A 14,778-nucleotide genomic window follows, 5' to 3' on the forward strand; every position below is an offset into this window, starting at 1 on the left:
TTTTCAGAATTCCCCAAAAACATTTATTGGTACTAAGTAAACAAAGAGAATCTGACTATTTCTATTCTAAGACGCTGTGGATGACAAGTATGAGTCTTAAAGATCATCTAGTGTTTGATCTTTCAAAAATCTCCCTGACATTTTAGAAAGAACATCTTACAAGTCACAAAACGCTATAAGTTCCCCAAATGTAAGAAAAAAACTTGTCAAACAGTGAAAAAGCATCAGTGAGAAAGCAGTTTCAATTGTGCAAAAGACAGACATAAAATCAAAATGCATCCGATTTGTAGCATTATTTCCCATTTAAATTACCCAAAAGCTCTTTAAATATAAACTTTAAAAAATGTAAAATGCCCAAATACTAAATACAATATGAATTTATAATGCGCTGAGCAACGCATTTGTGCAAACGCAAAACATAAAAAGCAAAAAACTGTTCATGCATGAATGATACACCACTACTGGTTTATATTTATAATACAATCCATACCCCAGGCATCACTGTAAGCCTAATTCATAAATGCAACAGAAACAAGGTTTAATAATTAAGTATAGCAGTTTTACATTCAATTTGCCCAACAACAATTTTCACACAAAGCACAACAAACTCCCAACAACTACTGTAGAGATGAAAACACCTTCCTAAAAATAAACACACATATTGGAAAATTTAAACAGCAGTTCACTTAAGTGTAACCTGAAAGCTTGAGTTTAACGTAGTCCATAGAAAATATGCATAAAACTCACCCTCTTAAAAACCAAAAAGCCTTAGAGCGAACAGCTTGTGACTCATATTAATAGTTTGTAATGTTTTACATTGTGTAGAATCATCACATTGAACTGTTGACAGCAATACATGAGTAGCCGGTCTAATGACAGTGTAAAAGATCTTCCTCCCATTCCATCAACGTCGCCATTCCCTGAATTATTTCCTCGCTGGATCCAGATGTTAGTTTCCTTTGTACGCTACATTGGTAAAAGTGGAAGTGGCTCCTTTGTACAAAGGATTGTTAGCCTGGAACATGCAAAAAAAATAAATCAACTTGATTCAAAAGTGTGTTTGTCAGTTGGAAGGAGGGGCGGATCTAGAAAAATATCTATGGGGTGGCAAGGCTCTCAGTTGGAGTGGCAACTGCCACCCCAGTAGATCCAACCCTGGTTGGGAGGTTCTACATGGTTTGGTATCTTTGATGCTTACCGTATCCCATTTGGCTTTGGCTTTCTCCTCCTCAAACTTGGAATACTCTTTGCGATCATGGATGGTAACCAGCAGCTTCCAGATGAGCAAACCAACAAGACCCAAGAGCAGAATGGCTCCAGCCACCGCCAAGAGCACCACTAGGATGTCAGGACCCTCGGGACACTCTGAGAAACAGATACGTTCAGATTCCCATTTGTATTCTCTCATTATTGTGGCGCTGCACCGTCTAGCTGTGTAACTAACTCTGAGAGGTGTTCTTTATATAATAACACATTCCTATATGCACACACTGTGCCTTGCCAGAGATAAACAGGAACAAAATCTTCTGTCCTGATGTACCTAAATACCGTATTTTCCGGACTGTAGAGCGCACCATACTATAAGCCGCACCTACAAATTTATCGAAAAAACCTGGAAACGTACAATATAGTACAGTAAGCAGTTTTCCTAATAAATCTGCTGGATTTATTAAGGACACAGCACTCTGTCTCCAACGCTGAACCATGGTTTCGTTCACTCCTAGCTTTCGTGCAGCGGCTCTATTTCCCTCCTGTGCTGCCAGATCGATAGCCTTCAACTTAAAAGCTGCATCATATGAGTTTGAAAACATTTCCCCGTCGTACCTGCTGCTAGCATGTGCTTGTTCTAAATAAAAATTAGCACTTTCTTCTTTGATTTCCAATTTTGACTTCCAATGATTCACTTCCTGCTAAAGAGCCCCCTGGCGGTTGAAGAAAAATCCACAGAAAAGCCGCACCGGGCTATAAGCCGCATGGAAAAAAGTAGCAGCTTATAGTCCAAAAAATACGGAAATAATTTTGTTTCTCTGGCAGTTTAAATTCCTAATAAACACTAAAATATTTCACAGTACCTGGCTCTTTCACCACATACAAGATAGATGTGCCAGTTTTGTCTTCATAATACTGGAAGTGCACAATGCAGTTCTCGTCTTTGTAGGAGCAGTTCACTGCAATGCCTTGTTGGAATTCTACCAGGAGAAAAAAAAGAACAGAACCATTTAAGAATAACGTGAGACAATGTTTTTCATTAAAAACAGCGATTTGTATAGGTCAGCAAGATAGTTCAACTGTAATCGGGTGAAATTCATGCAAAGTGAAGGAATGCAACAACACAACATGACCACAACAGCCCAGGGTCACGTAAAAAATGGGACCAGAGAGAGTTCTCAGCACTCACCCCCATTCCCATTCATTTTATTACTCAACTGGTCCACAATTTGAATTTCATTTTTGCAGATTCTGTTGCAGCTGCTGTCAGTGATGTACTGTCCTCTTTTGAAGTGCTGACACTCAACACACTGCCTGCAAGCAACGATAGAACACCGTCAGCTTTATACAATAAGACCAGTTTAAACTTCAATGCTTTAGCTGCAGCATGTGGTAGTTTTACAAAGGAAATTCAAACTATCACAGAGATATTAAAATGGCAACCTATGTTGTGCAATATGTTCTCGACACCTAACAGTTCCATGTTGGGTGTTGAGAAATAAGTAAAAGATAAAAATGAATATGCGTAGTAAGCAAGGTGAAGTCCAAAGAGCAATGATGCTGCAAACGAAAACCCCACAAGAAACAAGACAACACAACGGCCACATATATAACTCATAGATTTAGAGATGTTATAGCAAAAACAATGTGGCATGTACTTACGTCTTTATCGTGCAGGCGTCAGGGCAGGTGGGGCACCTGTCACACGTGTCTCCGAAGGCACCGGGTTGAGTGCACTGACAAACCCCGCACTCGCAGTTACCCCGGCCGCTGCACAGCAGCCCTGAGCTGGACACGCAGGTGTCCGTGCGGGTGGTGCAGTTACAGTTGTCTCCTTTCCAGCCAGCGTCGCACTGGCAGAACCCACAGTTACACTTCCCATGATCTGAGGGAAACAGAAACAGACGCATCAGCTCAATTCAGCTTGATGAGCTGAAATTATTTTAGCTAATTTGACAAAATAACTATATGTTTTGATGTCATTTTATTTCTGGTTCATCTGCGAGTTTATTCTACTTTCTTGTGAACAGTGAAGACATCTTGCTTTTTCTTGGAAACTCTATTTAAAGGTAGATACAGAGTTCTCCACTTTTACTTGTACCCCTGTGTAAAAATTCTTTAAATATTTTGTTTATATAAAAGTAGCATAACTTGTAGCAGTAGTGGAATAGCAGGGACGGTTTGGCTTCATTCTGTTATAAACCTTAAATAGACCATTAATGATAAGGAACCCTACAATCGTTCTGTATTAAAACAACTTGGCAAAGTTGAGTTGATCAGAATTCCTTCTCAGCAACGTAAAGACTCATTTCCAGCTAGCAAAAACATTTGATGTCAGTTGTTGCCATGGAGGGTGGCACAGCTCGATAAGTATATTTATTCGGTAGGGAAAATAAATATGAAAAAATATCTGTTGCTACACATTTTGACTCTTGCAATAGCTATAAAATAAAGTTAACTATTGCATTCTTATTTTATGTGTATGCACGTCTGGGATCTTATAATTAAAAAAATATGGCTTTCTTTTCTCTGATCCATAAATACAATTTGACACAAATGCCAGTATCCACTTGAAATTGGGAGAAAGAATAGAACATGACATTAAATTACAGTAAATGTGTGTTCATCATTAGGAAATGGCTGCTGCACAGGAATAGCCAAATGGGTGGAGAAGATCCATATCTTGCCTCTGCACTCAGTGAGTCACTCAGTGAGGGAAAATTCTTCAAAACTCACTTTTAGAAAATGGAAGCATTTTAGCATGTGTAGTTGTAATACAGACAAACAATCTTTTATAATAAAGCTTTTCATTTATCTTCACAAGTTGTGCAGACTCTTATGTGTAGCACTTCCGGAGCTGTCACTCATCGTGTTTTAAATGGAATGGTAAAAATAGCACGATGTGGTTATCCACTTCCTGACTCTGATCTGTTTGCATTTTCACCCATTAGTAGCAGTAAGTCCCATAGGCTTTTCTACACTATATTTAGCCCATTTTAAGTTTTAATCTCATGGGTGAGGCTAGACAAACAAACCTACGAAATACAAATTGCTTAATTGTAAAGTTAATCACCGACTCTCTTAAGTACCCTGTATTTAAATGTGCTGGATTATGCATTGTTATATTTCTTAATACACATTTGTGGCTCTAAAGAGGGCTGAGCCATCAAGAAATTAGGAGTTAGTCACTGCGGTTTTCTCAGACGTCTGAGAGTGTAGTTTTATTGTTTTTGTGTTAATGAGCTTCTTTCCTGTGTGTCTTTGAAAACATGTTGCATGAGCAAATATGAAGACCAACGAACGATGTTTTAGTTGAATCTGTAATACGATAATCACCAATTAGTAACAAAGAGAACCTAACTGTTATTTCAGCCATGAAAGACAACAAAGATACTGGTTGTAATTAATTAGTTCTTCCAAAAGCAAAGAAAAATCAGCATTTTAATGAGTTTCCTTTCCTCAATGAGTTTAAGAAGTTGCTGGCTAATTGTGTCCACTTGGAAAAAGACATGTTCATAAAATTCGTTGCGTGGGTTTTTTGTTGTTGTTACTTATTCTAAGCTCATTGTTGGGCAGGTGGTCATATAAAATGCACCCTCAGAGCGCAAAAGCATAGGAAGCACAAAGTGTTACAGCGCGGCAACTATTTGCTGACAGACTCTCGTAGTCAGCTTTTCCTTTTGGACAATGGCAGACACTGCATCAGGACGTTAGGCAACCTCAGAAACAATTGCAGAGATCTGTAGACTGTAAGAAAGCCAAACAGGATTTCTTTCTGGATAATGGGTGAGTCACAGTCCAGCTGGATCACAATGCGGGAAGTCACTGATCCTGGAATGTTACACATAGTCCAAGGGTCTCTGATTCAACAGCTCAAAGAGAAACCATCCTCTGCTGTAAACTTAACAAAACAACAGTGCCTACACCTTATTTTCTGTAGCTTCTTCTTCAGTGTTTTTTTTATTGTCATGGTTACCTGTGGTGACTGTGGTTAACAGTTTCACATAGCTAAATAAAGCCACCACCTAATCTGGCATGCTGTTTCCACATAACAATTAAGAGATTAAAATGCAACACAGATAGTACCAGAACTGTCACCTGAAAAAGTTAATGCATGTTTTTGCACAAAACAGAGCTACACTTAGTTTAAAGGTTTTACATCATGCTGGGATTTTGAAGAAATTTAAGGAAGAGGGTTGTCACAGTAAAAAAAAAATAGAAAAAAAAAGACAAGAACAGGAAAGCAGACAGGGCACTAAAACAGAGCTTCACTCTGCAGAAAGGGAGGAGAGGAGCTGCCAGCAGCGGAATGCAAACTTTCCTGCTCTCTTTCCTAATATTTATGGGCCCCGGAGCAACGCGTGTTTTCTCCTGTTCTGTCCCACTGCCCTCAGCAATGGAAAAAATACACTGCCACAAAAAAATATCAATGATGTTTTCTTTTTGCCCTGAGCCAAGAATTGAATTGGTAACGAAGGACACCAGTTCTATCAAGGAAACATTATAATAACACTAAATAAATAAATGCATTGTTCCAAAGCACAGTGGATAGTTTCCCTCTGGTTACAGCTTTGTGAGCGTAAATGAGCTGCACTAAAAGTCAGCAAAGACCACTCACTAGTGGAGGCTCTTTAAAAGATGACCTCATGTTTGAGGAAGCATCTCAGCTCACCAGAAACAAGAAATGCTACTTTAAAAAGCTCTTGTTACAATAGTACCTATCAAACAACCTCATATTTAAATTAGAAATAGCTGAAGGGAATTGATGCAGTCAAATGTGCAGGCATTCATTTAAGAAATCCAAACGTTTTTTTTACGGGGTGTCTAGATGGTGACCACTAAAAATTATTATTATTAAATTTATTTTTGGGAAATTATTGGGGTGGCTCCTATGACTAAAAATATCCATTTTAGCCACAATCACATGAATTTAGTTTGTATTTCATGAGTAATAGGAATTGCAACAAGCAACTGAGACATTAGAAAATCAGTCAAACTATTTAATGAAATGATGGTGATTATATAATTTTATATAATTATATAATTTTTTATAAGTAATGTTTTTGAATGAGATCTGGAAAATAAAAAGCCCCAGTTGGCTTAAAAAAAATGTAAACCAGTGGTTAACATAGCATCATTAGCTTATTTCTAATTAAAATTAGCTGATGTTATGTATGTGTGAAATTGGTTTGGGTATTGTTTGGTTGCAGGCTCAGCTAAATGCTATTTATTGATTTTAAACTCCTTTTGTAAATCAAATAGCTACTCTATGCTTAACAATTTATGCTTTCAACATTAAAAAATATCAGCAAAACGATGCTGTTGTGAGAAGTCAAAGAGGAAATTCCTGATTTGCTAATACTCAACCCATACACAACCCAAACTATTATCACACACCTGAAGGTAAATGCAACTTTTATGTCTTCAGCTGAGCACTGAGCTGTGCAGACTTGTCATGGGACGTTAAAGCACAACACGAAGCTCTTTAGCAAGAACACAGTCATATCCTGGCACCAGCAACTGACTTCCCAAAACAAAACACTTGAAGTCTCACATAAACACTTTGGATTTCTGACAGAGAGTTGTGCTGTTTATGGTCATGTACTCAATTACTGCAGGTATGTAATTATTTACAGGTATTTGTAAACAAAGAAAGACTTCATATACATTTAAAATGTGAACCCTTTGATTTTTCCAGCTAGGTAACAAGAAAAATGATGTAAACTCATCCAGATGTGTTTACAGAGCAGAGAGAAGAAGTGAAAATCTAAGGAGGGGGGAAAGGAAGGGAAGAGCAGCTAGATCTTTCCTGATTCACAAAACTCCCAAATGACACACACAAAAAAGTCTTAACAGTGTAATAACACTCTGTTAAACATCATCTAAATTATTGGTTAAGATACAACAAGTCACCATGTTATTTTCTACCATACCATTCAAATATGAGTGAGGTTAGGGGGAGTGTGTTGAAATGCTTTCGCAACAGGGTTACAGATTACAAAAAATATAATAAAAAATGAATCTCAGCTCAGATATGAGTAAATAAATCAGTGAGTTTTTTTCCATAAAAGTTTTTCCATAATTTTACTGAGATAAAAGTAGAAATATTTAATCAGAACAAGCTATAAGTGTGTAAATATTGTAATGCTTTAAAGAACTTAGGGTCAGTTGGTAAAAAAATAAGCTTATTATTTTCAGTCATTTTTCACCTCAATTATCACATTTAAATTCTAAGCTATTTCTGTTTTCTGTTAGAGTTGTTTCTCCCAGTGACTGAGTGAGTTTTTTACAGGTGGCTCTGCCCTCATTAAAATATGAATGGTAATTTGAGTGGAACCTGCTGTGACTGTAGTGTCTTTTGACTTTGTTATAGACTAAGCAAGACAAGAATGCGTCCATCCGTTCATGGTGTATACCCATTTGTTCTTACAGTATGGACAGATCACCAGTCCATACAGAAACCCACAGGATAGACAACCATGCACAACCACACTTATCTCTAAACTCAATATGGACCAAAAAAAAGAAAGTCATGTTTGTGGACCAGATACACAAGGAAACATGTAAACGCTACTCAAGAACAACCCATAATGAGATTCAGTTTATTGCTGCAAAGCATTTTCACGTTCTCCCTTTCTCAAGGTATTCCAATTATTGGGGACTGTTAAATGTCCTTTGGTATGGGTTTGTGCATGCATGATGTTTTGCAACCCATTGACAATCCTACAACATATATTTCCCTGGACCAGGCCCTGGTTCTGTCTTTAGGACCATTCCAGGATGTGGCAATAGCCCAGGAAACCTTTAAACTTTATCATGACCTTGCTAGGACCTTGGAAAGACCATTCATGTATGGTTGATTTCTTTAACTTATTCCAGTGTAAGGGTGAGCCATGAGTCAACACTAATCAGCTAAGAGTAAATTAGACTCACTATTATCTGTCAAAAGACTGTCAGCTGTATAAAAGTCAACCTCGTCAATTGTTAAAAACTTCAAGGACAACTCCTCCACTTTACTAAAACACTTAAAGGAAAACTTGCACATACTCACCAGAGCAAAGAGCTCCTTTGAAGTGCAAACAGTTGAAATCGTCACATTCACAGTACTTTCCCCAGACCTGACCAAACCCAGTTGAGTGACAGGAGCACTGTCCACATAAGCAGTCTCCTCTTCCACTGCATATCGAGCTGTTAGAATTTGGGAGGCAGTTGGCATCGTCGGACGGACGATAGTCCTCCTGCGAGCACTCGCAGAGTGAACCCAGTCGGCCCGGGTGACACTGGCAAACTCCACACTCATAGGTCCCGTTGCCATTGCTGCACACTGGACTGTTGGGTACTGCCTTGGCCTCACAGTCACAGCCACAAGCAAAGTTTACTGTCACCTCCAGCGAATCTTTGAAGCCCAGAGGTTTGATGGTAAAAGTGCGGTTCTTCTCTTTGGGGCACCTACGGAGCTGAGCATCCACAGTGAAAGACACCTAGGGAGAAAAATTTATTTAATTAAAGAAAAACAAATGCAAGTAAACTGATGCAACGTACTGTATATAGTCTAAAAATTGTAAATAATACATACTGTGTCCCCGATCTTCAAACCAGAGCAGGACCTGAGTCCACGAATCACCTCTCCATTGAGGCAAGAAGCATTAAATGAGAGATTCAACTCCTCTGGGACTCCCAAGAGCTCCAGCTCCATTTTAGAGCGAATTTTCTGCACATATGAGGATTTCCTGTTAGTTTATCATTATTGTGTATGTAAAGTGTATCTGTTTCTCAAATAAATTTCATTAGATTTTGGCATGAAGTACTGCTTTTAGGCATCTTTCAGAGAGCTTCATGCTGTCAGATTATTTAACTGATTCCTTGATTTCACAGGACAGGCCGTAATCAGACCTGGGTGTTGCTACTCAGTTTTCCAGAAAATGCTATTATATACAGTTAATGACTGGGTTATTAATGGTTGCAATTTGCTCGTCATGTGGGGCCACATTTGCATTTTGCGTTTTTTAGATCTGAAACGCTGAAGTGTGACAAAAACGTCAAAGAGAAGAAAGGTGGGAATTTCTTGTTTTTACAGCAATGTGTTTATTGCACTTGTAGCACAACCTCTGCCATGAAAATATATTTGTACCTCATAGGCCTCTTTAATCAGCTGAATGACATTCCCAGAGTCATCAGATAGCGTTCCCACAGTTGTGCCTGGAATCAGCTGACTGTATTCCTAAAACAATAACATATTGATTATAAATATATATTTTTTTATTTCTTGTAATATTAAAATATTTGTACTTGTATTTTTCACCTGGTAAAGGGGTACGACATAACTGGTCACAGCAAAAATTAAATTGATGTTGTTTTCAGACATCTTATCTGTTATTAGGCCCAATGAAGGATAGTCCTGAAAAACACAGGGGTTACAACAGTTCATAATATAATTCATTGTTCAACTTTTGTTTATCATCTTAGTTATTCTTAAATACCAGCACAGTGGATTTGTTGAAATTATTGTTATCGTCGAGGTGACACTCTCCGTCATTGGGCTGAACGATGCCAGCTATGCGTCCATCCAGGGCCAGGTGAGTTTTGGCGTCAGTGGTCAACACCAGAAGATGTGAGGCATCTGGACGCCATCCGATCTTGTCCTAAAAAATATCGGACATGAAGCTGAATTAATCACAATTTTGAAGTCTGAACAACAGTGTCTGAAGAGTAATTTTTTAAATCTTACCTTGCACACCATTGCTTGAATGATAGCATCAAATCCGCCCTCCGGACTATCCCTATTTCTGGACACCTTCTGTTTCTGCACCTCCTCAGTGAAGCGAGACACCTTCTCTGTCAGCGACAACACGTTCTTGAAACCAAACTGAGCCTGGCATTGGTCGTTAATTCTGTTCATAGAGACACAGAACAGAAGTTTTAGAAAGTTCAAATTCAGGTTTTCAAACCACTACAAAAACCCAAATCTTACCAAGTATTTCTGGTCTAGTTTCTAGTTCTAATATCTTAGTACACTTGAAATAAGACAAAACTAACTCACAAATAACTTTTTAGCAAGTTGTAGAGACTTGTTTTAAGTAAATAATTCCTTAATATTGATGAAAAAGTATTAGTTTCATTGGCAGATTATTTCACTTATAACAAGACTTTTTTCCCCATGTAATAAGTTAATTTATCTGCCAATGGAACAATCAGTATTGAGAAATTATTTACTTAAAACAAGTCTTGCTGAAAAGTTGCTTTTTATTTAGGTTTGTCTAGTTTCAAGTGTATTAAGATATTTGCACAAGAAACCAAACCAAAAATACTTGGTAAGATTTTGTGTTTTTGCAGTGTGGACAGCATGGAAGAGGATTAGGAGCAATGAGAAAAGAAAAAAAAAAGGATTCTGACTAATCTCAGAATTTAAATTTGTGTAAATCCAAACTAAACAAACATTGTTTAATTAGGTAATCACATAACTTTTTCTTGTTTGTTTTGTAACCCTGCACTTTATACACATCGAGAACCTGTTCCAAATTTGCTTGGTAAGTTTGAGTTTTGAGACCAGTTTCTCCTGATGGTGCATAAGAAATTTAAATTCAACGCTGATTCTGAGTTTAAAGTTAGAATTCAGAGATTCATGTCAACTTTATTTAATTTTATTTATTTATTTTTGGTGGCCCTAATCCTCTTCCATTGCCCACACTTATAGAGAGAAAAAGTAATGATTGTAACTCATCTCCTATGCAAACCACAAACACTCAATTATACCACATACCCAACACAAGGATTTTGAATTGCCCCCTTAGGGTAGGTAATGAGGTAAGGGTAAGTGGTCTTGTCCACAAATGCTCCAAATCCCATGTGCAGTTTACTAGTTGTTTTGCCCATTGTTTCAGCAAGCTTGTTGCCCAGGGTTTGCAACTTTAAAAGGTCGTCTTTCATTGAATATGAGAGATCCATCAAGTAGTAGAGGTCCACGGGGTAATCCTCCACCTGTTTCACACTCACTGTGAAACGCTTGGTGTCACCTGGGTGAAAAAAGAAAGTAGGGTAAGTTTAGCAAATGTTTTATCATTTCTATGTGGCTTTTAAGACAAACATACCTATCCTTAATGTCAGCTGGAGTTTCTGAGGCCTGATTTGAGTTACATCAGCCGTAGACGAAGCCCTGTCACTGAGAGGATTGTTCTGCTGAATTTCCAACTTGCTGGTGGGAAACTCTATAGCTGCAGCGCTGCACCCTTCTTTAACTAGGTTTTCTTTGAGGTCACAGCGAGATAAAGTGGATCTTCCCTTCCCAAACACCTGAAAAGCAGATGCATCCAGTATGTGGTGTTGAGAGTCAAAAATAAAACAAGATGAAATGAAACTGGGAAGTGTGACTTTTATTCTGATTCAACTGAGGGGGTATCTATTTCTGATTTTTTAATATTCTTTTTGGTTACTGTAACCTGAAAAATGTTTCCAAAAGCCTCGTAACCAGGAATTAATCAGTGATCCTGAACGTTCTCTTTTTCTTGTATTTCTTACTGTTTGACCCTGACTTTAACTCAAAGCTTATAAGGCACGCAGGATCCACATTAACGTTGTAGTGTGTGTGCATTACTACAGACACCTGAGTGCTGATATCATGGACATTAGCTGATCCTTTGTGTGAGCAGTGACTGAGACAGATGGGAAGTTATACTGAGACTCACATGAGGAGCTGGAGCAGATGGGAAGATTTCCATATCATGGATCTAACTTTTAATTCCACCTATTTAATAATTTCATTTATAGTTTTTCCCATGTTCAGCTAATCAATCAGGCAATAAGTAATTAAACTATAATCTGGCCACACCTACAGGCTCTATCCATCATCCTATCAACACTCAAGTAATGCATTTCCACATCATGATGCTAAAACTACCATGTTTCACTCTGTACATGGTGGATTAAGGCCACATGTTTTCTACCATTGTAGCGTTTTGCATATGTACAAGAAACTTCTGGCTTTATATTATTTGATTAGCCTCAGCTCTTTCCTCTGTCCTCTACATCTATTTTGACAAGGGGACTAAACACAAAAGCTCTCCACACTTTTCATATTTTTTTTGATTAAAAAGAAATTCAGAAAAAAACAACACGTGCTTTTCCATCTGCTCTATGGCTTTGCGATACTTAGTTTTTATCCATCATACAAAACAGCAGAGTATTAACATTTTTGCAAGGTAATGTGTACATGTTTACCTCATCAGAGCACCATGCACAGCTAGGATGAACAACAAGACATTCTCGACAAGTGGTGACTCCACGAGATGTGCATATGTTGGAACCTGTGAAAGTGAAACCAAAGAAACATTTAAGTAATTAAATTATTTTACATTTAAAGCACAAACATCAATAAACTCATAAAGATCTGAAAAGGTTTGTTTTCTCCTCTTATCTACTCAATTTATTAAATGTGTGAGTATATGGGGGAAAAAAACACAAACTGCTCTTTGAATCTTGAAGAGCAGCCTTTTGTTTTTAAATTTTAGGGACACCTACTGGGTTGGTTTGTGAAAAAAATTTGGAAGTCATATGAATACCTGAGACTCTATCAAATACTTGGTTACAGCTATTCTACAGAGGGATCAGGGGAACTGTGATAGAAGAGGTGAAGTCATACCAAGTGATAGAAGCGACTGCACTTCAAGAATATTTAGAAACCTTCTGATAAAAATAAATGAGAAAGCAGAAGTTTTCAATCAGCTTTTTTAAAAGATCAGACTCATCTGACAGTGTCCTTAGTATTTGGTCTATTTTTGTTTATGATGATAATATTTCAGTTTAGCATTTCAGTAAGCATATAGCCAAAAGTATTTGCTCTTCTGTCTTCACAAATATGAAGATCCCGTTTTTAATCCTTACTAAAGTGGTTTAGTTTGAGTTTGGCCAACATTTAGAACCATAACCACTTCAAATCATCTGGGAATTTCTTACAATGATTAGATGTATATCAATGAGAAATCTTGACTATTTCTTTAGATGTGCATTTGTGAGGTCAGTCACTGAGTTTGGAAAAGAAAGACTGACTCACAGTTTCTGCTCTAAAGGAGGTAAGGACTCTGTGCAGGCCAGTCATACCGTCCCCAAATTTTTTCCCACAAAGTTGAATAAATGTACTTGTCCAAAATGTGTCTAAAAGCTGGCAATTGCTAAACACTAATTTATCATAAGATGGTTAGACAGACAGGCATAATTTGTACTCCAGCAAACAAGTCTCTAATGTCTAATGGTGGCATGCTTAACCCCAATCCATCTCATGCTTTGAATTACACAAAAGCCCATTTCACAAACCTCTCTAATCCTTAAGTAGTCTAAACGCCACATGAAGTTTGGGTGACTCTAAGTATCAAGTTTGTAGAACATTGATGATATCTGCTTATTATGCACCTCAGTCTCCTCTGACCCAGCTCGCAGTTATTTATAATACCACTTCTCTCTTTCTGCAGATGTAGAAGCAGACTTCTAGGATGTGGTCTTATTTTCTCTTAGCTGTTCTTATCTCTCTTACTTCACACTTTTCGCCCCACCTCTGTCACTCACTCATTTGCTTTTTTCTGTTTCTCTGTCTATATACAGTATGTATATATGTACACACACACACAGCTGGACAGGACAGGCAAAAAGCAATTATAATACCACAAGTTAGAGGTTGAACATTTAGTAGAGTAACTAGAGTTGTGACATGACACAGGTGGCGTCCTGTCAGAGTCCTAGGCTGGAATGTGTTTAAGCATAAATCATAGGAGCTGGAGTTTTTTTTTTTAATCTGTGATAATGAAGATCATCTGAAACATTTAAATTAATTATTTGGAGGAGTGACCAGATACATTTCGCCAATATGTGACATTAAATCAGCTTCCATGTTGAGTGGAGTCGCAGTAAATAAATGAATAAATACAGCTGTTCACAAAGTCATGGAGAGTTATAGAGTCTAATAATTTAAAATCAATTCTGACGACCCACAAAGTTTGATGTAACTTTGTTTCCCTGCTTTAATACCACGCCAACTCGAAATAAAACCAAACACGTTCTATATAATATCCGCTAAGTAAGTGAAGTTTTATGTTGTTGTGGCTCTAGATCACCTCGCCCTGGGAAGAGCATCCCGGCTGTTTTTACTCCCTTATAAGGAAGAGTGAAGAGTTTAGGAGCATCGAACATTGTCGCCCTGTTTAAGTCATCCAAAACTCTCTCAACCTCCAACCCCCTTTAATATTCATTAAGAAAACAAAGTTTTATAATTGTACCCGCCAGCAACCGGGTTCCTTTAATTTAAACACTTACAAATTATAATAATTTGAAATTCGGAAAAGCGCCAAGTCGTCTCAGCAGGTGAGAACTTGAAAAGGTGTCAAGGAAACAATATGCTGTAAAAAGTCAAATATCTTACCGCAAACGTTTGACGCAAAGAGAAACAGGTAGACTAAATAGGGTAATAAGGAACCCATGGCTGAGAGCGTTCAGATCCGCTGTTCCTGGTTCTCTTCTCAACTTTTGTAAGAGTTGCGTCTGAAGATCTTCCCCCCATCAGAATGGAGGGGAACCGCAGCCTTT

At 37.8% G+C, this 14,778-nt stretch overlaps 1 protein-coding gene across 1 annotated transcript; it reads right to left on the reverse strand.

Annotated features, from left to right (window-relative positions):
• On the reverse strand, positions 1–14,778 carry itgb3a (integrin beta 3a). Its single transcript, XM_032587847.1, has 15 exons — positions 14,615–14,778; positions 12,424–12,509; positions 11,298–11,499; positions 10,970–11,222; positions 9,938–10,100; positions 9,690–9,851; positions 9,512–9,607; positions 9,341–9,430; positions 8,786–8,920; positions 8,261–8,690; positions 2,872–3,094; positions 2,399–2,523; positions 2,073–2,189; positions 1,199–1,365; positions 1–1,015 (listed from the first exon to the last, which is right to left on the reverse strand). The coding sequence occupies exons 1-15, from the start codon at positions 14,670–14,672 to the stop codon at positions 950–952; spliced, it is 2,373 nt and encodes a 790-aa protein (XP_032443738.1). The 5' UTR covers positions 14,673–14,778; the 3' UTR covers positions 1–949.

The sequence above is a fragment of the Xiphophorus hellerii genome, chromosome 16, assembly GCF_003331165.1.
Source record: "Xiphophorus hellerii strain 12219 chromosome 16, Xiphophorus_hellerii-4.1, whole genome shotgun sequence".
NCBI classification, from domain to species: domain Eukaryota; kingdom Metazoa; phylum Chordata; class Actinopteri; order Cyprinodontiformes; family Poeciliidae; genus Xiphophorus; species Xiphophorus hellerii.

Coding starts and splice junctions, on each gene's coding strand:
- itgb3a (XM_032587847.1), bottom strand. CDS start 14,672: ATGGGTTCCTTATTACCCTATTTAGTCTACCTGTTTCTCTTTGCGTCA. Junction 2,190..2,398: donor TAAAATGAATGGGAATGGGG/GTGAGTGCTGAG, acceptor TTCTCCTGGTAG/AATTCCAACAAGGCATTGCA. Junction 1,366..2,072: donor GTATGTGGTGAAAGAGCCAG/GTACTGTGAAAT, acceptor TCTGTTTCTCAG/AGTGTCCCGAGGGTCCTGAC.